The sequence below is a fragment of the Volvox carteri genome, assembly GCF_000143455.1.
Source record: "Volvox carteri f. nagariensis unplaced genomic scaffold VOLCAscaffold_32, whole genome shotgun sequence".
NCBI lineage: Eukaryota > Viridiplantae > Chlorophyta > Chlorophyceae > Chlamydomonadales > Volvocaceae > Volvox > Volvox carteri.
The window spans coordinates 471,937-491,759 of record NW_003307575.1 but is presented as its reverse complement, the minus strand read 5'-3'; the positions used below and the strand labels follow the sequence as shown (position 1 = coordinate 491,759).

General features: G+C 55.4%; 5 protein-coding genes across 5 annotated transcripts in view; 3 read left to right on the top strand and 2 right to left on the bottom strand.

The window, feature by feature from the left end:
- Positions 1-3,287: 3,287 nt before the first annotated feature.
- Positions 3,288-7,255, top strand: VOLCADRAFT_105690 (uncharacterized protein; the record flags this gene model as incomplete). Its single annotated transcript, XM_002952820.1, has 8 exons — positions 3,288-3,514; positions 3,611-3,745; positions 4,641-4,719; positions 4,974-5,019; positions 6,043-6,086; positions 6,122-6,216; positions 6,795-6,838; positions 7,018-7,255. Exons 1-8 carry the CDS (start codon positions 3,464-3,466, stop codon positions 7,253-7,255), a joined length of 732 nt encoding a protein of 243 aa, XP_002952866.1. The 5' UTR covers positions 3,288-3,463.
- A 390-nt stretch (positions 7,256-7,645) lies between these two features.
- VOLCADRAFT_81996 (uncharacterized protein) lies at positions 7,646-12,272 on the bottom strand (the record flags this gene model as incomplete). The annotated part of the gene is made up of 8 exons (XM_002952750.1): positions 12,163-12,272; positions 12,045-12,098; positions 11,666-11,709; positions 10,760-10,886; positions 10,192-10,337; positions 8,991-9,168; positions 8,177-8,317; positions 7,646-7,741 (listed from the first exon to the last, which is right to left on the bottom strand). Exons 1-8 carry the CDS (start codon positions 12,202-12,204, stop codon positions 7,646-7,648), a joined length of 828 nt encoding a protein of 275 aa, XP_002952796.1. The 5' UTR covers positions 12,205-12,272.
- Positions 12,273-13,087: 815 nt separating this feature from the next.
- On the top strand, positions 13,088-13,684 carry VOLCADRAFT_93537 (uncharacterized protein; the record flags this gene model as incomplete). Its single annotated transcript, XM_002952819.1, has 2 exons — positions 13,088-13,471; positions 13,553-13,684. The coding sequence occupies 2 exons, from the start codon at positions 13,088-13,090 to the stop codon at positions 13,682-13,684; spliced, it is 516 nt and encodes a 171-aa protein (XP_002952865.1).
- Positions 13,685-14,334: 650 nt separating this feature from the next.
- On the top strand, positions 14,335-17,056 carry VOLCADRAFT_93536 (uncharacterized protein; the record flags this gene model as incomplete). The annotated part of the gene is made up of 5 exons (XM_002952818.1): positions 14,335-14,617; positions 14,868-15,140; positions 15,571-15,880; positions 16,053-16,098; positions 16,448-17,056. 5 exons carry the CDS (start codon positions 14,335-14,337, stop codon positions 17,054-17,056), a joined length of 1,521 nt encoding a protein of 506 aa, XP_002952864.1.
- Positions 17,057-19,142: 2,086 nt separating this feature from the next.
- The window catches only part of VOLCADRAFT_93535 (uncharacterized protein), a gene marked incomplete at both ends in the record, with an annotated part of 5,770 nt that continues 5,089 nt past the window's right edge, over positions 19,143-19,823 (bottom strand). Inside the window, one exon of the mRNA XM_002952749.1 lies at positions 19,143-19,577. Coding sequence (XP_002952795.1) covers positions 19,143-19,577 — 435 coding nt within the window. The remainder of the gene's footprint in view (positions 19,578-19,823) is intronic.

Genomic DNA, 19,823 nt, shown 5'->3' with positions numbered 1-19,823 from the left:
ACTTTCCAAGGAAGCTTCCAGAGCCTTGGCTCGCAGCTCCATGCAAATCATCAACGATATATCATAATCAATGCCTGCCTGCCTCTATGTTTCAGATTTCCTGCCACCTCACTGCGCGATCGATCCTTCGCTACCCCCGTCCACACCCCCTGCACCCCTTCTTGGCAACACTATCATACTACCACAACTATAGCAGCAACAATTACTTTCCCACATGCGCTGCCTCCGCATGAACAAGTCCTTTGTACCTCTTAAGGTTTTGAGCAGAAAGTAGTAAGCGATAGGTGGAACCCCCGACACAGGAAACCCTGACAGAAGCCATGTAACCCGTTTCTGTGAAGGAAAGCGTCGACTTATCGACGAGGGATACAACCACAAGATTCGATCCACCACGCATGCCCCTCAAAGCGTACGTGGAGAGCCTCCAAAGTCACGGCCATATAGCTCCATGAAGAAGGTGGAAACAGGTTCAATCTGTTTGGCTGCCTCCCAAACGGCCAAGGCACATAAAAGAAGCAGAACACATACACACACACCTCCCTTTTATTTCCTGCCCTCCGTCCCCTCCCTCTGCCCACCACCGGTTCCCTCCCGTCCCTCCCGTCCCACCTTCCACGCCGCCTTACAAAACCTCCCGGCCGCTAATCAATTTCAAGCTACACAGCGGACTCACCCCCACCAGCAACGCCGACAGGAACTGCTTTATTAGCGTACGGCGGGTGTCGACACGGTGGTAGGTGAACCCGTCGTATGCCGACAGCGCGGCGAGCGGCGGCGGCAGCGATTGCCCCGCCACCAGCAACAGCCCCACGATGCGGTACCCGGTGTCGCCGCACTCCGGGTCGTGCAGGACATACATTTGGAGGAACACGTCGTTGGTGAGCCCCAGGTCCTCTAGACGAGCGCAGTAGCCGTGGATAACATTTTCCGCCTGTAGTTTTTCCACACGCGACGATAGGATGAGACCAGGACGATTGGACAATTGGACGAGAGGACGATTGCACGAAAGGACGAGGTGGAGGAGGAGGGAAACAGTGGTAGCCCCTGCCGCGTCTCCCCACCCCTTGATTCCCCCCACCTACCATAAAGGATGTGACCAGCAGCTCTGCGTTTCGGTAGTTGATGCAAAAGCAAGTGAACTCCTCGGGGGAAAACTTCTTCCAAAAATAGCCCTGCGGCAGGAGGTGCGGGGAGCTGGCCTTCTCTCGCGGGTCATGGAGGATTTTGAAATCTGGGTTGGCCCTGTGGGGCATGCATGGCGGGCTTGGGGCCCCACAAGCCGACATTCCCCCCACCCTGACCCCCCACTCCGAGATTTCCCCGACCCTGGCGTCCGCGGGCTCTTGCTGTACCCCTTCATCCACCCACTCTCCCCCACCGCCATTGCCACCCCGTCGCGCCCTTCTCCCAATTTCCCTCCCCGTGTGCGTGTGCTTGTGCGAGTGCGTGTGCGAGTGCGCGCACACACACCCCCTTCCTGGCTCAATCGCGCTCCCACCCACCTCCTTCCCAGCCCACCACCCTCCTCCACCTCCCACTGACAAGTTTCCTCACGCATCCGCTCATCCACTCACCAACAAGTCATGGTGCTTCCGCTTATTGTAGTTGTAGTACCGCTTCCATGACTGCATCGTGAACCTGTAAGTGACGGGGTTGTAGGGTGATTGGCCCTGTTGATTGTAAGTGATTGGCCCGGTCAGCAGGACCATCACCCTTCCAAACGCACACAGACCTCTCCGCAGGGCGCACATCGCATGGAACCAATCCCAAATTTCACCACAGGCCCAGACTATCCCCCTCACGCCCCTGACCTGCTGTAAACTGAAATGACACCACCTCATCCCAGGTGTCGCCAGATCAATCAGCAGATCAGCCACCCCCAGTTCAGCTCCCTTTTTTCTGCTGCGTGTCGTGCAGACTGCCAACCTTAAACCACCCCACCACAAGGGACGACAGAGCGACGATTTCACGTTCGCCCCAGATTCCTTCCTCTTTTGCATAGCTATCGCCCTTTCTACTGTCGCCTAAAACACCAATTCCCAGCCAAAGCATTCCGTCAACACAATTAGCCAGTTAGCCAGTTAGCCAGCACCTAATTGTCAGTGTGGACCCACGGCATCGCGCCCGCACTGACAAGTACACTTACAGCGCCGCCAGCTCGTCGTCATCGCTGCCGGACCCCCCGCCATCCAGATCGTAGGAGTGCGTGTTTATGGACAGGTCGGACTCGTCTGTGTAGCGAGCACGCGGCACGAAACCCAGGGCCCCCGGCGCCGCGTCCGGGAGCAACGTAACAGTGGCGGTTTCGGAGCTCGGCGTTACGGCAGGATCCAAAACGCCTGAGGAGTTCAGGGGGTTGTTGCTGCTGCTGCTGCTGCATAGGGGCCTGGGTCGCCCTGATAACTCAGAGGATGCTGTGCCGGAGCTCAGGACAAGCCGCGTCACCACAGCAGGGCTGGCGCCGTTGTTGTTGCTGCTGCTTGGTGTGGTTGCGGTCGCTGTGGTTGTAGTTATAGTTGTATCCCGAAGTTGTTGCGGCGATTCCGATCCTCCGGGGGGTTGAGGCGCAGCGGACCATGTCGCGCTGGGACCAGCAACGTCCGAATCAGTGCGGTCGAGGGGAGCGGGGGAGGGAGGGAGCGCTCCTTGGCGGCAGCTTGGAGTAGATTCGAGTTCTGCAGTGGCGGTGCGCGACTCCGAGGCTTCTTTGGTGGGAAGCGGGGGGCCGTCGGGAGATTCGGCCCCGGGGGGTTTGCCCGGCGCCGCGGCCGCGGGCTGGGCGGCTCCCGCCGAGCTTTCGACCTTAGCCTCCGGGTCACGAGTCGCCTGTATGTCCTCCGCTAGTGGCGCCGAGCTGCTGTTTTTTGTTGTTTCCTGAACTGCTCCTTGTTCAGATCCTGCGATATGGCCAGATGAAGGGCACATGTCTAGTACATCCCGTAATGCAGAGGTGCTGGGCGCGGCCCAGCCCTCACCTGAAGGCAAAGGCAAAGTACCTTGCACGTGTACGCTTGCACCGCAACCCATCCAAGCTCAAATGACGCCACGGCGTGCCCGGGCCCTGGCGGGCGTGTTCTTGCACTAATATGCTTAACTAATATGAATCACGCTTAAGGACGACACATATTAAAAAGCAGATTTGCTTAGCTTACATGAATAATGGGTAACTCCCTACGCTAGGTCGTCTTCAAGAATTTTGGTCTAAGGCCGTACGCATGCTGTAAGCAAACCTTTTCAGGGCACCGCCTGCACACCAAAATGCATAAGAATGTTGCCTTAGCTCCTTGCGGAACCTGCGACTGTGATCGGTTATTGCTTTAAACCGAAGGATGCTTTCGGACCGGAGCCCGTAATAAATTACAGGCGTCATAAAGGAGAAAGCTTGGACCCAATTCATGGAATAAGATTTTTAAAACTCTGATAACTCTCCCGTAAGCTTGCCTCACGCCTTTCTGCTGAGACGATGGGTGAGCAGCCAAGACGGGACACGATGGGCCGCCAAATCCTGGCCAGGGTAAGCTCAGAGATTTGGTTTTATAGCCACAAGGGCTAGCAGGTTCTCCCCTCGCCGTCACGTGACTACAGCCGACCGTTGACTATTCCTTCCCAGATAACCGCCGCGGCTGAGGAGGACCCCCGCACTGCACAAGCTTTCCTATCAAGCAGGAAGTCGTCGGAGGAACGTCCAACAGATCAACCACCTCAAGCTCAGGACCCTGTCAAGCCGATGTCGCCCGAAGAGGAAGTAAGCTTCCCTCCGTCGCTTTTGACGCCACTGCGCTGCCGCACGCCCTTTTTGAACAAGAACATGCCCCATCCGAACCCGCTGCAACCATAGTGGCATTAACAGAGGGATACCCCACAATGGCAGAGAAACGAAACCCCTGGCTACTAATGCTGAGTACCCAATGCCCTTTTGCTACCACCGACGCGTACATCACCACACGGAGCCCCCGCAACCCCCATTGCCGAAACCCTCTCTCCTAACCCCCATTGCCCCTTCCCCATCTTTTTTCGCAGCGATTATGGAAGGATTACTCTCTCCATTTCGCCCGGCGCCTAAACAAAATGTAACGATTGAACAGTCGATTGATCTTTTAATACGTCGGTCGGTCATTTAATGTTGCTCGGATGCATGTATCACGATATGCAACTTTCGCCACTTTCTGTGGCTCGTCGAGTAGCCGATACGCTGTTTATTAAAGAGGCGACGGGCTCTTCTGAGGTACTGGGTGAAACGGACCTTCCATCGTTTATGGTCTCACTCACGATGGGAAAATGAACAAAAAAGGGTTGGTGGCGTCTTACGGTTGATGGGGTGCCCATGTTAGGAAGTTCCCATCGCGGCCAGCAGTGTGTGGTTGTGGAGGTTATTCAGTAGGTTCAGTGGGAGGTGTATCCCCTCGCTGTCATCACTTCTGGGCCTGTCCGGTGGCACAGGCAGTAGCGGACCAACTCACTCTCTCAATAGGATACCAGTGTCACGCGAACAACTTTGGCTTGTCCAAGCCCTACAAACAGTGCAACAATGTGTTTGGAATGTTGTGGTGTTGCAGTGTCAGCTATGGAGCATGGGAGCCGATGTATGGCTGCAGCCATGAACACTGACCCGGCACTGTTACCTGGCCCTTGCCTTACAGGAGAAGACATTTATCGAGTTATTGTTGACTTTTGGGGCCGCCTTCAGGGTTTCGCAGCTCTGGGAGTTCCACGGAAAGGGTGGGATTCTGTTGGGGCACATCACCCCTTCTTGCGAATTGTGTCGGACAAGTTGTTATGTTAACGGGAGCGGCCACCGATGGACGATTATCTATCACCTATTCTTGCTTCTTTATTTTGGATTTTTTTTTAATTGGAGGACTTTTGGGGCTCAGGCCTCATTTAGGGTTGCTTGTGGGTTCTGAGTCCTCCCTGTCTATATGACTTGCGTTGTCTCATCTGGGTGGGTGTCTTGTTTGTCCTGATCGTCTCAGGTGCAATAATAACGCACGGCCAGCTGGCCCGCTGGCTCTACTCTTCGTGAGTCTGGAGCCCACTGTAACAGCCACCCACGCCCACACACGATGTGGATATATGGTATCGGATTACATTTAGGTACTATATATATAGTATATCATATATGTCTAGTATATAGTCACCATATATACTATATATGGTATCGGATACTCATGATGTACGTTGTTGACTAGACAGGAACGAACGTGTGCGCATGTAAGCAAGTCTGAGCAACGCAGAAGGACCAGGATGCGACGGACGATCAGGCTCAGAGGGATAAGGTTGGGAACACGTGTGTGTGCGGGGGGGTTCAGGATGCATCCGGGGGGCGTCCGAGGATCACTCCCGTGGCCCGGGTAGGATGTATTCCTGGTGTAAGGCAGGATGCAACCTGGCAACATGCATTCATGCATGCGATGGCAGGAACCAAGCGAAGACGAAGTGGGCCGCACGCGTGACCCAAAAAAATATTCGTATTCGACCGGAGCCCAGACTCTAGGCGACGGACGATTTTGAAAGCGTGCAATTTTCTCTTCGTTGTAAAGTTAAAATCTGATGATTCCTTGCGCGGAAACAGGGCACAGTCCGCCGACAGGTCCCAGCAGGGTGGATAACTTAGCTGAGTACGACATTAGTCCAACGAGGCGAGCCGGCTTCCTTTCGGCTCATCAGAAACTAGCTAGGAGCCCTCGGTACTACAGTGGCTCTATCGCCGCGTTCAATGGAGCCAATTTTTATTGCTTTACACCTTTCTCGCCATCTCTCAATCACAATCGTCTTCTATCAGCCAGCGTCAATCAAGGCTTCTTCTTCTCCTTCTTCATTACCTTCTTCTTGGTATGCGGCAACAATAGATAGAGTTCCTCTATCAGCTTCCACTGGACTTATACCGACGGCTTACCACATCCTTGCCTCATGTGAGGACACCAAGGCCAGCATATATATTTGCAAGTAAGCTCTTAACATTTTGCTTGCCGCGCATGCTGCGTGCGTAGGCTGGTTGTTCCCTCGCACTGTGCTGTTCCTGCTGTGTCAGTCCTTTCACAGGTATAATTTCTCAAGCGAGTGTCGCCAATTATTATTATTCCCAGGTATCACACGCGCGACCCCCCTCTCCCACGTGCAGCACAGGGGAACGGAGACCCTATAGCTTTGCACCCACCCATACATTTATTCGACTCCCTTCCGGAAGCTGACAATCCCCGCCATCAGGTGCCACGTGTAAGGGGTAGAAGAGGAGCAGATAAGCTCAAGGTACTTACAGCAGGCCCGTGGACGTTAGGATTTGTTCGGCGAGACACAGCACCTTTCATGGTCGGCAAGTATATATACATACAACTTAACATATGGGACGTGCTGTTGGATATATATACATATTATGCGACGATAGCAACCGATAACAGCTTCAGCCGAAGCTAGGCAACCCCCCCGCTTGAGGCTGCTGCTCCTGTGGCTAGCAGCTTCAATAAGCTGTTTGTGCTGTCTATGTGCAATACCTGCTTTTGGTAGCTGTCTTCATGATTCCTTACAGCACCAGGGATCACGACGACAGCTACTACACCGACACCTTCGTCAGTCCCATGCCACAGGGCCCATCCCCCACAACACGACAACAATTCCCTCCTCAGCCGTCCACCATCCGCACACGCACTCAGCCCAGCAGCAGATGAGCTTCGGATACAACAGCGGCTGTGTCGTTAGTTTAACACCTCTTCTCTTCTCTCGCCTTCCCCTAACACCGCGCCCTTCCATCCTCCCTCCTTTAACACCTCATTTGCCTCCCCCACCTCCTGCGGCAGCGATCATCGTTGATCTTGCTGCTGCTGCAGCCGCAAGAGTTGCCGTCGGTGCTGATTCTGTTGTGCCGTTTGCAGCCGCCTCCGCCTCCGCTCCTGGCGCCGCTGCGCGCGGGTCACCCCTATCGCCGCCGCCATCACCGCCGCCACAACCGCCGCCGTTGTTAATGTCCTCGTCGCCATTGGCAAAATCTCCACCGCTCAGAGCTCCCCATCGTCCTTCCAGGGGTTGTCTGTGGGGTCTTGTAGACGACCCGTCTGATAGTCCCGGAACGCCTGATGAGGAAGCGGAGGAGGCGGGGCTGGAGGTGTCAAAGGACGGCTTCATGGCGTTAGTTACCGCCGGCGGCACCACGGGTGACGGCGGCGACATCTCTAGAAGGGCGCGCGCTGACTGGGGTTTGGGCGTTTTGCCGGTGATCATCTGGATGCGAGTGCGGGGCACTAGGCGGCCGCTTTGGTAAGCTTTAATAGCCTGACGAAGCGGGAAAAGGCGAAATCGTGAATTACCGCCCTTGCTTACGTGCCCTAGGACGCCAAGAAAACGTCCAGATTTCATATCACAAGGAAAAGCACTACGAAATTCACGGAAAGTCATAATGGTAATGACCAAGATGTGCTGAAACAGTAGTACGAATATTTCCGGAATGACATTCTCTGTCGTACACGAGCACGGGCAGTGCACAGGGGCCACGGGTAGGAGCAGGAATACACAGGCAGAGACCTCTAGATACGATGGCACGTACGACACTGTACAGTCTAGCTTGCTCTAACCGTACAATAGTACAGCCATCATCCCACTTTCCAATGGCCCGCCCATGTCTCGCCCATATACCCCGGGGCCCCCTGACAAGCTAGCTCGCCTGATAAATCTCCTCTTCCGTGTTCATAACGAAGGGACCGTGTTGCACAATGGGCTCGCCGATGGGCTTTCCCGCGATGAGCAAAAACTTGAGGCCCGCACCCCTGGAGCCCTCCGAGCTGTTGTTGCCTAAATTGGCAGTGGCCGCCACGTGGTCACCCGGGCCCAGGACCAGCGCCTACAGCGGCAGCAGTAGCAGCAGTTAAGGTGGCTGGGCTGTCACGAGTTTTTTTACAGGGTATGGTATGCTTCAACACCGACGTGGGGTATGTACAGGACGGCACTAAGCTGCTGCAAGGGCAGCGGCGGCAGCGGCGGCGGCGCCCATGGCCGCAATCGTTGGCGTGAAGATGACCATCGCCACGGCCACACGCATACCCGCGCCAATGGCAGTAGCAGTAGAGCAGGCAGAGCAGAGAAACATTGACAGCAGTCTGAGGACGCAGTAGAAATGGCGGCCGGACCCCGAGTACGCCAACTCCCATTCCCACAGCATCCACTTTATCTACCCGCACCGGCTGACCCGCACCAGCTGCCCGCTGACCCCGGCAATCCCGCCAACTCCTCCATTACCGTCCACCCACGCACTCACATGCTCAGGTTGTGCCCGGGTGCCGCAGATCCTGCCCTCGCCGTCGTATACATAGGCGAAACCGTTCCATCCCTGCACCCGACAGCGCCACGATGTCAAATAAAAATCGTGTAAGGGATTTGTGTTCGTTCGTCGTGTTTGGCTTTGATCAGTATGACTCTGTGTCGTGCATGGCTTTGTCAGACTATTTAAGGCATCCATGCACCATTATATGTAAGCCTATTCTTCTCTTCCTTGTCTCTCAGCCAGCGTCTGATGTCGGGCTCTGCAGATCGGGCAAGTTAGGAACTAATGCTTCCTCCAGTCGCCAACTGGAGCCAGTTCCTTTCATATGGTATCGAGTTATCGTGTTCATTACCAAGCTCTAAACCAGCAGTGTTTCTGTGTCTATGACTTTACGGATTTTTGGTACCAGTCACCAATGTGCACCATGCTTTCGGCCAACAGTCGAATGAGGGAGTAAACACGAAAAGAGTCAAAGTGAGCAAGAGAAATATGAGCGAGTGCACGAGTGGGCTGCTCCTCTGGGTACGCTTCATCAAATACCCTCGTCCCTTCCCTTTTTCCCCCGTCCTCTCCCGCACCCGCACCCTCACTCTCTGCCTCTCCCTCTTCCTGCGCCCCCTCCGCCTCCTCTTGCCCACGAAATCGACTCCAAAGCGTAGGTTTCGACGTTGGTTAGGTGTGCTAATGGATCCTTTCAGCCTTCCCTTCCATTCCCCCCCCCCTAACACCTCAAACTCACCAGCGGCACCTCCTGCGTGAAGCTGGCGCCCGGCGCCAGTCGTACGTCCATCAGCAACCCCGGATTACGCATCTTGATGGGCCCTATGGCCCCACCGTGGCTGCCCGCCATCACCCGTACACTGGCCCCAGGGGACGACTCCACCACGGGAATGTCACTACGCTGATAATCCTGGTACCTTGGGGTGTATGTGAAGGGGGGAAGAAACGGCCAAAAGACTCGGAGGAATGTGCGGTGTGTGGTAATGTGGGGATAAGGAATTATATACACATATTTACACTATTAATAACTAATAATATATCTCTGTGGAGTGTGGCTTTGTGGGGTTCTTGAAGGAGCTGAATGACCAGAACGTGGTGCACGTATGGCGAGGCTGGAGGACCCCGGGCTGTGGGCGTTAGATGGGTTACAACTTACAAGTTCCGCACAAATGCGGGGAGCCGATCGTAAAAGCCGGGGGGGGCATGGACGGTCTATAGCCATCATTGTGGCGGCGGGTGAGGACGTTGACGTACTCTCCCGCTCGCCTGGGTGAAGCGCGCCTGAGCGCAACGTGCCTAGTCCCCCAGACCTCCAACTAGGTCTATCTGCGATTACCTCTTGTTTCATCGAGAAATTGTTGCTCGGTTAGCTCAGTCGGTAGAGCGTACGGCTGTTAACCATAATGTCGACGATTCGATCCCGTCATCGAGCGCATAATATTACCTGGTAAACATTGTGCTTCTCAAATTTACCGAGCTAGATAGATGTTGATTGGCCTGTCGTATATATATACGTACCAAGTATTGTGGCGAAAGATACCCCAATCGCATATGAGATGCGGATTCTAGAAGGATGGGTGTGATCATGACTAGAGCCATGCCTGATGGAAACAGCTACTTTCACCTCCACGACCCCAGAAGTTCGTTTCAAAGGTCTTTAGTTTCCTGCTTCGTTTTGCCAAGCATGCAGGCAAACGGTGTACCAGGCGGCCAGACGCCCCTCATCCACGCCATCGCAATCCATCCCATGCCTCCTATCCTTGACTAAACTATCCTCTTCCCCGTCCTCCTGTGCGCTCTCCCAATGCCCTCAGTTTTCCTTGCCTCGTTACCGCTTTTCCATAACCACCTAGTTCCTTCCCCCCTACACCTACCCACCTAGGTTAGCCATCGTTAGCACGCACTTCTCAATTCGCAAAACCTCATGCACACACGCATACCTAGGTTTGCACATCTTGTCCTTTTTGGGCAGGTTGATCCATAACTGAAAGCCCCACAACATGCCATCCGTGCTCTTGGGCATCTCGCTGTGGATGATGCCCCGACCCGCCGTCATCCACTGCACGCCCCCGGGACCGATGACACCCTTTGGGCGCGTGCGAGGGTCGTGGGCAGGCAGGGGAAGGGAGGGCATCCAGGGAGGGGGAGAGGGACGGACAAGGGTACTATTTGCCACCATGCAGGTTAACGTATTAGGAAATGCAGATATGCGCAATAACCCCTGCGGTGTTGTTTCCTGGCTGATGCGTGCAGACGCCCTCACGATTTTCCCCTCGGACTGCCAAACCCCCTGTCAATCTACCTCCCATTCCCTTCCCATCCCTTCCACGTGTCGCCGCCCAGCACAACCCGACGCGTGTGAAGCCCCCCCAGCTCCCAAGCCCCTATGCTTCCCTCCTCCCACACACCCATTCGGTGCCCTGTGCCGCACAACCCAACGCCGCCATTCGCCCATTCCTCTACGTTACCGCCCCTCCGTAGTCATTCCAGCAGTCCAGCAGCACTCACATGGTTGCCGTGAGAGTCGCGATGCTCCATCTGCCCTTCCAGCATGATGGAGCACGTCTCAAAGCCTCTGTGGGGGTGGTCGGGAAAGCCAGCGAAGGCCGCCTTGGCGGGCAGCTTGAGCTCGTCTCTGCAAGATGCATATACACACACACGCATATGCAGCAAGCCACAGTATCAGAATCGCAGCACGCAGATGGAGCGGTAGTTGTCGCAAAGTCAGGCACAGGAGCAGCCCGCCTCAAGGTATGGGAAGGTTTGGGGAGATCAAAATCCGGGTTTAGACGGTTAGTGCTTGTTAGTACAGGAGCTGAGGCGGCGCGCAATTCCTTAGTTTAGTAACTTATGGCACATCTGAGAAAGGAACACGTACACACGTAGCAGGCGCCGCAAGTGACGAGGACGAAGATGCGGCGGACTGCAGACCCCGACACATGCAATGCCCTTCATGAGCGCGGACTGCCGTTTGTTTGTCACATTTTGCAGGATATTACTATCGCTTAAGCTTAAGCTCTAGGAATGCCCTAGTCGTGAAGGAGTAGCCGCACCCTAGAGCTGCGGTATACAAGGCATTTGTGTGCGTAGTTTAAGGTCATATAGCTTCCCGTTACATGTCGTCCCATCACACACTTCCGCACAACACTGAACCCTAAATTGTAGCTTTAGGGACCGAGCTCAAGGTTAGCAAGCGTACCTACAAATTAGAGCCCCGGCCCCACAAACAAGCTAGCTCATGCTTGCAGGTATTTTTTACACGCACAGGCATTCGACCGTTTGTTCGCACGCTGGCGGTTATACACATACGCATCGGCATTCGCGCAGGCTTAGGCGTAGGCATGGGGCATCCATGAGCGCGTGCTGGAATTTCCTGTCCATGTGACGACACAGAAGCCCCAGGCTCCGACTTACAACATGAGGTACGGGTCGAGGTTTCGGAGCCCAGAAGTGCCCACCTGCATGCGGGGACAACAGAAGCGAAAGTCGTAAATGAAAGTAACTGATGGAGTATTGGGGCGAAAGAGAGAGTGGGCGCGATTCGGAAAGGTGAAGACAGGATACCGGTTTTGCTTGGCGGTGACATCTTAGCACGCGGTGGGGATAAGGGGCGCCGAATTGTGACGGGAAGGCCAGGCGCTGTGTAACTGTTGTGGGACGGCAAGGTAGGCTGGGGTCTCCTTTTTGACGACCTTGTCAGGACTAGGTAATGATGCGCTAAGGGAGGGCTAACAAAGTTATTTGTGCGGAGTTTACTTGCATAGCATCGAGCTACGGTACGGTGGAAACTTACCGTGCGGCAAATTGTTACACCTGCACCTTCCTTCATTTTCTGACCTTGGACGACCTATTCACGTATGCGTATTAGGTTAGTGGCATGAAATTCAGGCCCGGGGCTTTCCCATTCCTACCTTTGTGACTGGTCGGAGACTGTTAAGCGCTGCAGCGGCCATGCTTACTTGTACATATAAGGATAATATAAGAGCAAATTGTCGAGCCCTATAAGAGATGGAAAGATTGCCTCCCTTCCAAGCTTGCGTTGTTCCAGTTAATAAATTTCGGGACCTTTTAAGCCAAGGGGACGCTTCCAGAGAAATCATGTGTCGTATGTATCGCGTTGGCAAATCCTTTCCGTCCTTACATTCAGCATGTGGGGGTTTACTCTGACATTGTACGGATTTTACACAGGTTACGAGGACTTGACCTTCCCCGCTTACCCAGACTCATTACATAATTATCAATTAGGAGAATCATTAGACAGCTTTATTAGCTTTTACCGACTGTGTACCAATATTTCTCGTTATCGGTTGACGGACAGGTAGGTGTTAAGGCCCAGCGCCCCAATGGATTTCAACGATACTGATATTGAGCAAAATTTATTGGCCAAAAATATTACGTCGCTTAAGAAGTATTTGGATATCATGGTACGCACCATCACGGCTGTGGACTCGCTGTCAGCTGTCAGCGCCATAAAAGCCCCAACTTTCACTATGCTAGTCGGAAGTCGTCAAAGCTAATAGCTCCTAACTACTTTCACTATGCTAATCGGAAGTCGTAGCTTCTGCAAAAGCTAAGTCCATCCTAGCTCCTAACTAAATGTCTTGGCATCGGTTGATATTCAGACGTTTCCGTACGGTCAAAGTGGCTAGACCCGAGCTAGAGCGCAAGACCAAAGCGAAGCAGGAAAGCACCACGCCGTCCTCGGCGTTCATATCAAATCGATACCATCCACTAGGTACTTAAAGCTTTACCTGCTCTGTTCATCTGCTCTGCATTTTAGCGTTGCAAAAGGGTCCTTGTAACGAGCAAGGGTCCACTTGGGCAGACACAGGATAAATGACTGCACCGGTACCAAGTCATGATACCATTAGACTTATTGTCTTGAGCTATAACGGCCTTTGCCGGAGATTCGACCTAGACGGCAACGGTCGGCTTAGCTTCGCGCACCTTGCCCGTGTTTTCCGCATAACTATCGAGTCGCCGGATGACTGCGACGCATGGACTCTGAATGACACCTCCCTGCGCATTGATAAATCTGATCCAGGCGCTTTGCTAACCGTCAGCGCCCTTCGAGACCTATTTCCGCTGCCGTCCGGAACAACAGAGCATCCGTTGGTACTGCGCACGGATGACGCCGAAGCGCCTCCCAGCAAAAATTTGCGCCAGCCCTGCAAAAGCACAGGGACTCGAACGAGGCCTGCGCATGGACGTCGTACACAGGTGCGTGCGCAATATGCGCGATTGGCACACAAAAGACTTGGTCTCGCTCCCTCTCATTCCCCTAAACCCTCGATATCTCAGGCCCAAAACTTAACAAAAACGGGGGAGATCTCTGCTCTTTACTGGTTACCTACGGGCCCCAACGGCAGACTCACGAGTTTCAACTACATTGCATTACATTTCGGCCACGTCAGAGACCCACGCTTGACGTGATACACGCGACACGACGTATTCAGCACAGTGGCAGCACAGAGCTGCATTCCCATGTCGGGGTCCCCCCAATTCCTAGGTACTGCCACCTTCTCCAAGCCACTAGTCAGGGGGTCGGGCGGACAAACAGACAAACGGACAGACAGTACAACTCACCAATCCAAAGCGGGCCCGAGCAGCCAGCCACAGTCGCATAGTCTCATAGCCGCTTAGCCGCATAGCCGCACACCTACTGCTTAAAGCCCACCTACAGCTATGCGCTTCCCATGCAAAGCAACTCCGCATGCATATTTAGATAAAAACGGCTGCAGGGAGGGGCTGGATGGTAGGCTTATTCCAAATCGGGTGCAGGGACGGAGTGAAGCACTATTAGGGGTTTCATCGTCGCGAACCCAAAAAGGGGAAAAGGGCCACTAGCGTCGTACTACGTCAGATACAGGCTCATGTGTACGGCAGCGCAGTACATTTGCAGGTGTAACTCCAGATCTCCGCAACGGTGCGGTGTAACCCTTTACAAATAACGACCCTTTTGACAAGCTCATAAGCGCGTTTCACGAGCTCTACCAGATTGGGCAACAGGCAAACAACCCCCCACTGTTCCCCCGTGCATCTAATCGGTAATACCTACCCACTCTCTCCCAAACACAACCAACATGTACACGCCCGCAGCGGCGAAACCCGTCAGCCCTACGAATCGCACCGCCACCAGTAAGACGAGCCCCTTCAGCCCTACCACTCGTGCCGCCGCTGCCCCCGCCGGGCCAGCCCTCAGCAATCCCAACTGCGTGGGCGTGGTGAACCCAGGGCCTGGGAACACAGCAGCGGTGGAGCATCAGCCGCCGGTCGGAGCCGGCTACCACACCCCAGGCGCGGCCCCACCACTGCGAGGCGTACGGACACCAGTGGGCCACGTAGCAACTGCAGCGGGTGCCGCAGGTACTGTACGGCAGCCAGGTGTACTGCAGGTGATACCTGGCACGTGATACCTGTACAGCATGTACGTGTACATGTACATGTACGACCATACCGCGTGCTGTAATGGCATGCGCATGAAGGAGGCAGGAGCAGCGCCGCAGCCTCGGTAATCCACCGTGCTTTAGCCACCTTTGATTCCTTTCCTACTTTAATCCGAACCCTGTGGTGAACGTGGCCCTCCTCCCTCCCCACCCTGTGGTGAACGCTTCAGGACGGGTCGCGTCGTGCGTGCTTGGCACCCCGAAAGATGTAGCGCTTGGCACCCCGAAAGATGTAGCGCTTGGCACCCCGAAAGATGTAGCGCTTGGCACCCCGAAAGATGTAGCGCTTGGCACCCCGAAAGATGTAGCGCTTGGCACCCCGAAAGATGTAGCGCTTGGCACCCCAGGAAATGTGGCGCTTGGCACCCCGGGAGGTGTGGCGCTCATACAGGCCGCCTCCACCTACGGGAATTTCGATATGTTCCGTTCCCAGGGGGTTCAGGGTACGTGCCGTGCACACGCTACGGCTTCTACGAACTGCACACTAGGGCTTCGGAAAGCAAAGCAAACACAACTTTACTTGTGGAATGCCGACCCGTTCTGACTCCATAACGAGGGGCCTCTTGAGCTTGCAACTTCTGTCGGCGCAATTTCTGTTTCAGTCTCATTATGATACTTTGGTCTGGTCCAGTCCCGTCCAATACCTCCCATTGGGCCTGAGGGCATGCGCACTGCCTTTTCACTCTTTTTTCTCCGGATTTGGCTGCCGTGCACCGTTACCCTGTTTTCGCCCTGTTTCCTCTGGCAGCATCTACTGCGTTCCTGCTAGGCATGGCATTGGATGGGTAAGGAGCACTAGCACCAGCACATCCTCGGGGTGCGCCAATGGACTCTATGCCTGCCTCATGGCCCCTTCTCGCCCTGGCCCCGCAGGCAGATTCCACTTCACCACTGCCGCTGCTCAGCACTTGCCGGTCTTGATGGCCTGCCACCTGCCGCCTGCGCTGCAGCGGCTGCTGCGCCACTTCACTGACGGGGCGCAGTGCGCCATTACGGCACGGGCCATGGCATTGTACGCCCGTACGTCGCAGTACGAGTACTTCAGGGATCAACGGTATGGTGTATTGTGTATGCGTTGTATGCGACGTGCTGTCGTACAGCTAGCCCTGAAAACCAAAAACGTTCTGCTCCAGTTCTGGCCCGTTCACCTTGTTCGTCGGCATCACTCCTCACGGCTTTGCAAGTGAGTTTTGCCTTAGGGCATTGCACTTACGGCAGAAACAGGACTCAAATCATGTTAGGCACCACAGCGGGAACGACGTGCCGAGAGGTGCCGCGTTGTGATGTTACGATGCGGCTATCCTCTTGCCGTCCTTGCCTTACCTTGGCGGCGCCGTGCAAACACGCCCACACAGGCTCGAGGCTGCGGTGACGGAGGCCCGGAGCCGCAACCCACCTCAGGTCCGTCGTAGAGCGGAGGAGCCCTCGAGTATGTGTATACTGGAGATGTGCAGTTTTGCGGGAGTGGGCATGGAGATGTGCAAATGGAAATACGAGAACCAAATGGGAATGGGAATGAACGTCGTAGGCGGCATGTGGGCGGCAGGAATGCAGTTGGGTGCCCAGTGTCCCTGCCGGAGTCTCTCTGCCCACAGATGCAATCAGGTGCAATGAAGAATTTCACAATGGCTTTTGGAGGTTTCGATACGGGCATTGACAACATGCATGAGGGTCGTCCATTGCCTTGCTACGTCCCGTACATGACGGCATCAGCGAACATCCCTTCTTTCACTGATGGATGTGCACGCAGGACCGCTACTATGCGCTCTCCCAGGAAGCTGTTCGACTGACAGGAAGGAAGCGTAAGCCGCCGGGCTTATCACCGCTCCTGTCGGCAGCCGCCAACACAGCTACAGCTTCCCCAGCGCTGGCGGCGTGCGGCGGCAGCGACACTGGCAGCGCGGCCGAGGCGACCGCGGCGGCAGCAGCCGCGCCGCTGTCGCAGCCGGCTGGCTGCATCGACGTCGATATGGACGCCGGCGGCTGGGCCTTTGTCGGCGGTGCCACCCTTCACTGCCCCGGCGGCGGCGCCTGCCGCAAGGCCGGCCGACATGAGAACTGGCTGCTGTCGGACACTGCCAATGGTCGAGTGATGTACCTGCCCGTATTGTATAACATCGAAGAGCGCAGCGCAGTGCTGCTGCCGCTGGAGGACCCGTGGGTCGGTGGCGGCTGCAGCGGCTACGTTGACCCACATGGCAAGGAGCCACAGCCACATGTGTGGTTTCGTTATGAGTACGAGAGCCGAGGCGGACGTCGAGGTCACAACTTCTGGGACAGAGGTTTTCAAGCGCACCTGGAGCAGGCGATTCGCGATGTGGCGGGGGATGGGGCGCTGCATGGCGCCAAGGGAGCGTGATAGGGTGCTGAGCCCCCGCGGGATGTAGGGAAGTGCATCAGTGCGTGGCCCCACCACCTCAGGTAATCCCATCGATGCACATCAAGTTGTCCTTGAATATCCGTCGTCCTTGCATCTTAGTTCTCCTTGGATCTTAAGATTTCAGTTGCCCTTGGATCTGGGTCGGGATCTGGGTCTGGATCTGGACTTTCGATTAGAGAGTTCGGACCTCAGGCGTCCCAGAGCGCCCCAATCCTAATTCCAGAATGTCAAACCGGCTAAACGAAATGGCAACGTAGTAACATGCCTAGTGGAACCGTGGACAGGATTTGCCATTTTCTTTGTATCGGATGTCCTTTTTTTCTCTTGCACGGGTCGTATATGTCATCGAAACATTTTTGAGCTTGACACAACCGTTGCTGAGCTAGAATGTGAGGGGCGAAGGTCATCCTGGTTCAATGCGTAATGATGGACAGACTGACAGACTGACAGAGGACGGCGATCACTGCTGTCGCGCCGACGTGACACGGCGTGAGCGTTCTTTTTGCTGTTGCTACTGCCGCTTCGACGGGAGTGGCAGTAATGTTAGGAGTGGCATGTGGGTTCTACCTTGGTGGCCTATCCTGCTGTGGGGAGAAGATGTAAGCTGGATGGATCGCTTTCCACGTCCAAATTGTCGGGGTGGGGGCGGGGCATTGCGCGTGGCTTGGGGTTGGCGTGGCTAGGGTGGCCCACAGGCTTTGCCCCTGGCTTCCAAGAGCAGGTGCGTTTCAATAATGGCGAGGCTCTACGGTATGTGCGCATTTGGAGGCTGTTTCTTTTTGTTGTTGTTACAATGTGGTACAGCTTCACCAGTGGCCTCCTTTCCGAGGCAATTCCCTGCTCTCCCCTGCTAGAGGGGCACCCTAATCCATTCGCCCCACCCGACTTCAGAGTGTACTCTTTGGGTTTGGCAACTCACCACCAGCATCCACCCAAACCTAGCAGATCAACAGCACCTCAACTCAGTTCTCCTGGCCAGCTCGCAAGTTGATTTTATCACGTCCAACACCGTCCACCAGATGGGGGGGCCACCTCCCATTTCGTCACCCCTCACACACCCGAGGGGTCGGCATGCGGATTTGAACCCGGACACTCCGGGAGCAGAAGTCACGCCTTAATCTCTGCCAGCCACCTGCCTCTTTTTGTGTGCAACGTCTTTGCCTACCGGGCTTCCGTTGTGCTAGGAAGGAGGACATGTCTATGCGGTGTTGGTTCTCTCTTTGACCATCTACTAGGGGCACGCGGGCAGTTGAGGTTCCATGGCGGCGCTCTCCGTGCGCAGCTGGCAAAATGGAAATGCTGACGAGGTCATCGCGCCGGGGGGGTTGGCAGTTGTGTGCATCCGTCAGCCCTCCAACAACACCGCGGCCCCCGCTACTTACTACTACATCCGCACATGCTATATGCAAACAAACCTCTGTCTGACCGGCAGACTATTATATTGTTGCGGGCTACCATTAAAAACAAAATACCAAACATAGATTTTATACGTGGCTGCTGGAAACACCTAAACCTGTTAAGAGTGTTAGGAGTTCCACCCTATTGCGAGCTGAAAGCCGAACACTCAGTACGAGCCTGCTGTAGGGCGGCACTGGTGGCCGTGTTTCACGTATCGTCCCCAACACCTTCCCCTACTTGCGGCAGGCACAGCTTGCTTGCAGTCGGCTTTCCGTCCGGCCTGGCATCTGGCCAACTGCGGGCATCTTCCCCGCATCCACAATGCGAGGCCTTCTTTTTGTAAAAGGGCCACAGGCCGCGGCAACTTCCTGTATATCGCATTACTGCTCACAGCCAAGACACCAAACCCGCACGCAAGCCCCCCTCGAGCGTCCGGTGTGTGAGGCACGGCCCTCTGTACGCTACCCCCCTGTACTACAGGAGCACCCACACCGAGGACTTTCTCTTGGGTTTCCCACGGACTAAGCAACTAGATCCCCACGAGCCGTGTATTTCTTCACGCCGCAGGAAACGCCTGACAAGCTGCAAACACGCCTTCGGCAAAATGCATCGCCGAAGTGCCACAGAGACGTGTCCATAGACCATGGACACCTCCGATACCCCCCTATCAGGTCTTGCAACCGCTTTGCAACCCGGCCCGTGCAGCGAGCTCAAACTCCTGGAGCTCCAGGTCAGCCTCACCGGCCCCGGATAGGTTGCAACAGCTATTGTTAAAGTCGCAGGTGCGCAGCACCGCCCGCACCACCCCGAGCGATGGCAGTGGAGGAGCCTCTTCTAGCCGCAGCCCGGACGATGGTGGCGATGATAGGGATGGCGGTAGCGGGGGTTTGTTGAACGACGGCGATGGTGGCAGCGGTAATACCGCGGCCGCCGTGCCGGCATGGACACTGCGCACCATGGCCATTAGCTGCGCGTCGGGCCGCAGGCCTCCTTCTCCAAAAAGCGAAGCGAAGACTTGTAACGGTTTCGTTTCGCGACAGCAGCGGATGCCCACACCATTCCCCAGTACGACGCGCATTGGGGCCTCACAGCTTGTAAGCATCTGGTAACAGACACGGTGCAATACCACCAGCAGCTTCTCGTCGCACCCGGGCCCGCTGGCGGCAGCAGCAGCTGCGACCCTACACAGCAGCTCCTGAGCTTTCACTTCCTTCGTCAGCAGCGCCACCCAGTCCGTTGCTGCTACCGCTGCTGGTGTCGCCGACGCAGCAGCGTGCTGCTGCTGCTGCTGGTTCTGCTGCTTGCGTCCTCTCGGCGCTAGCTGTGGCGATGCTGCTGCCTCTCCTGC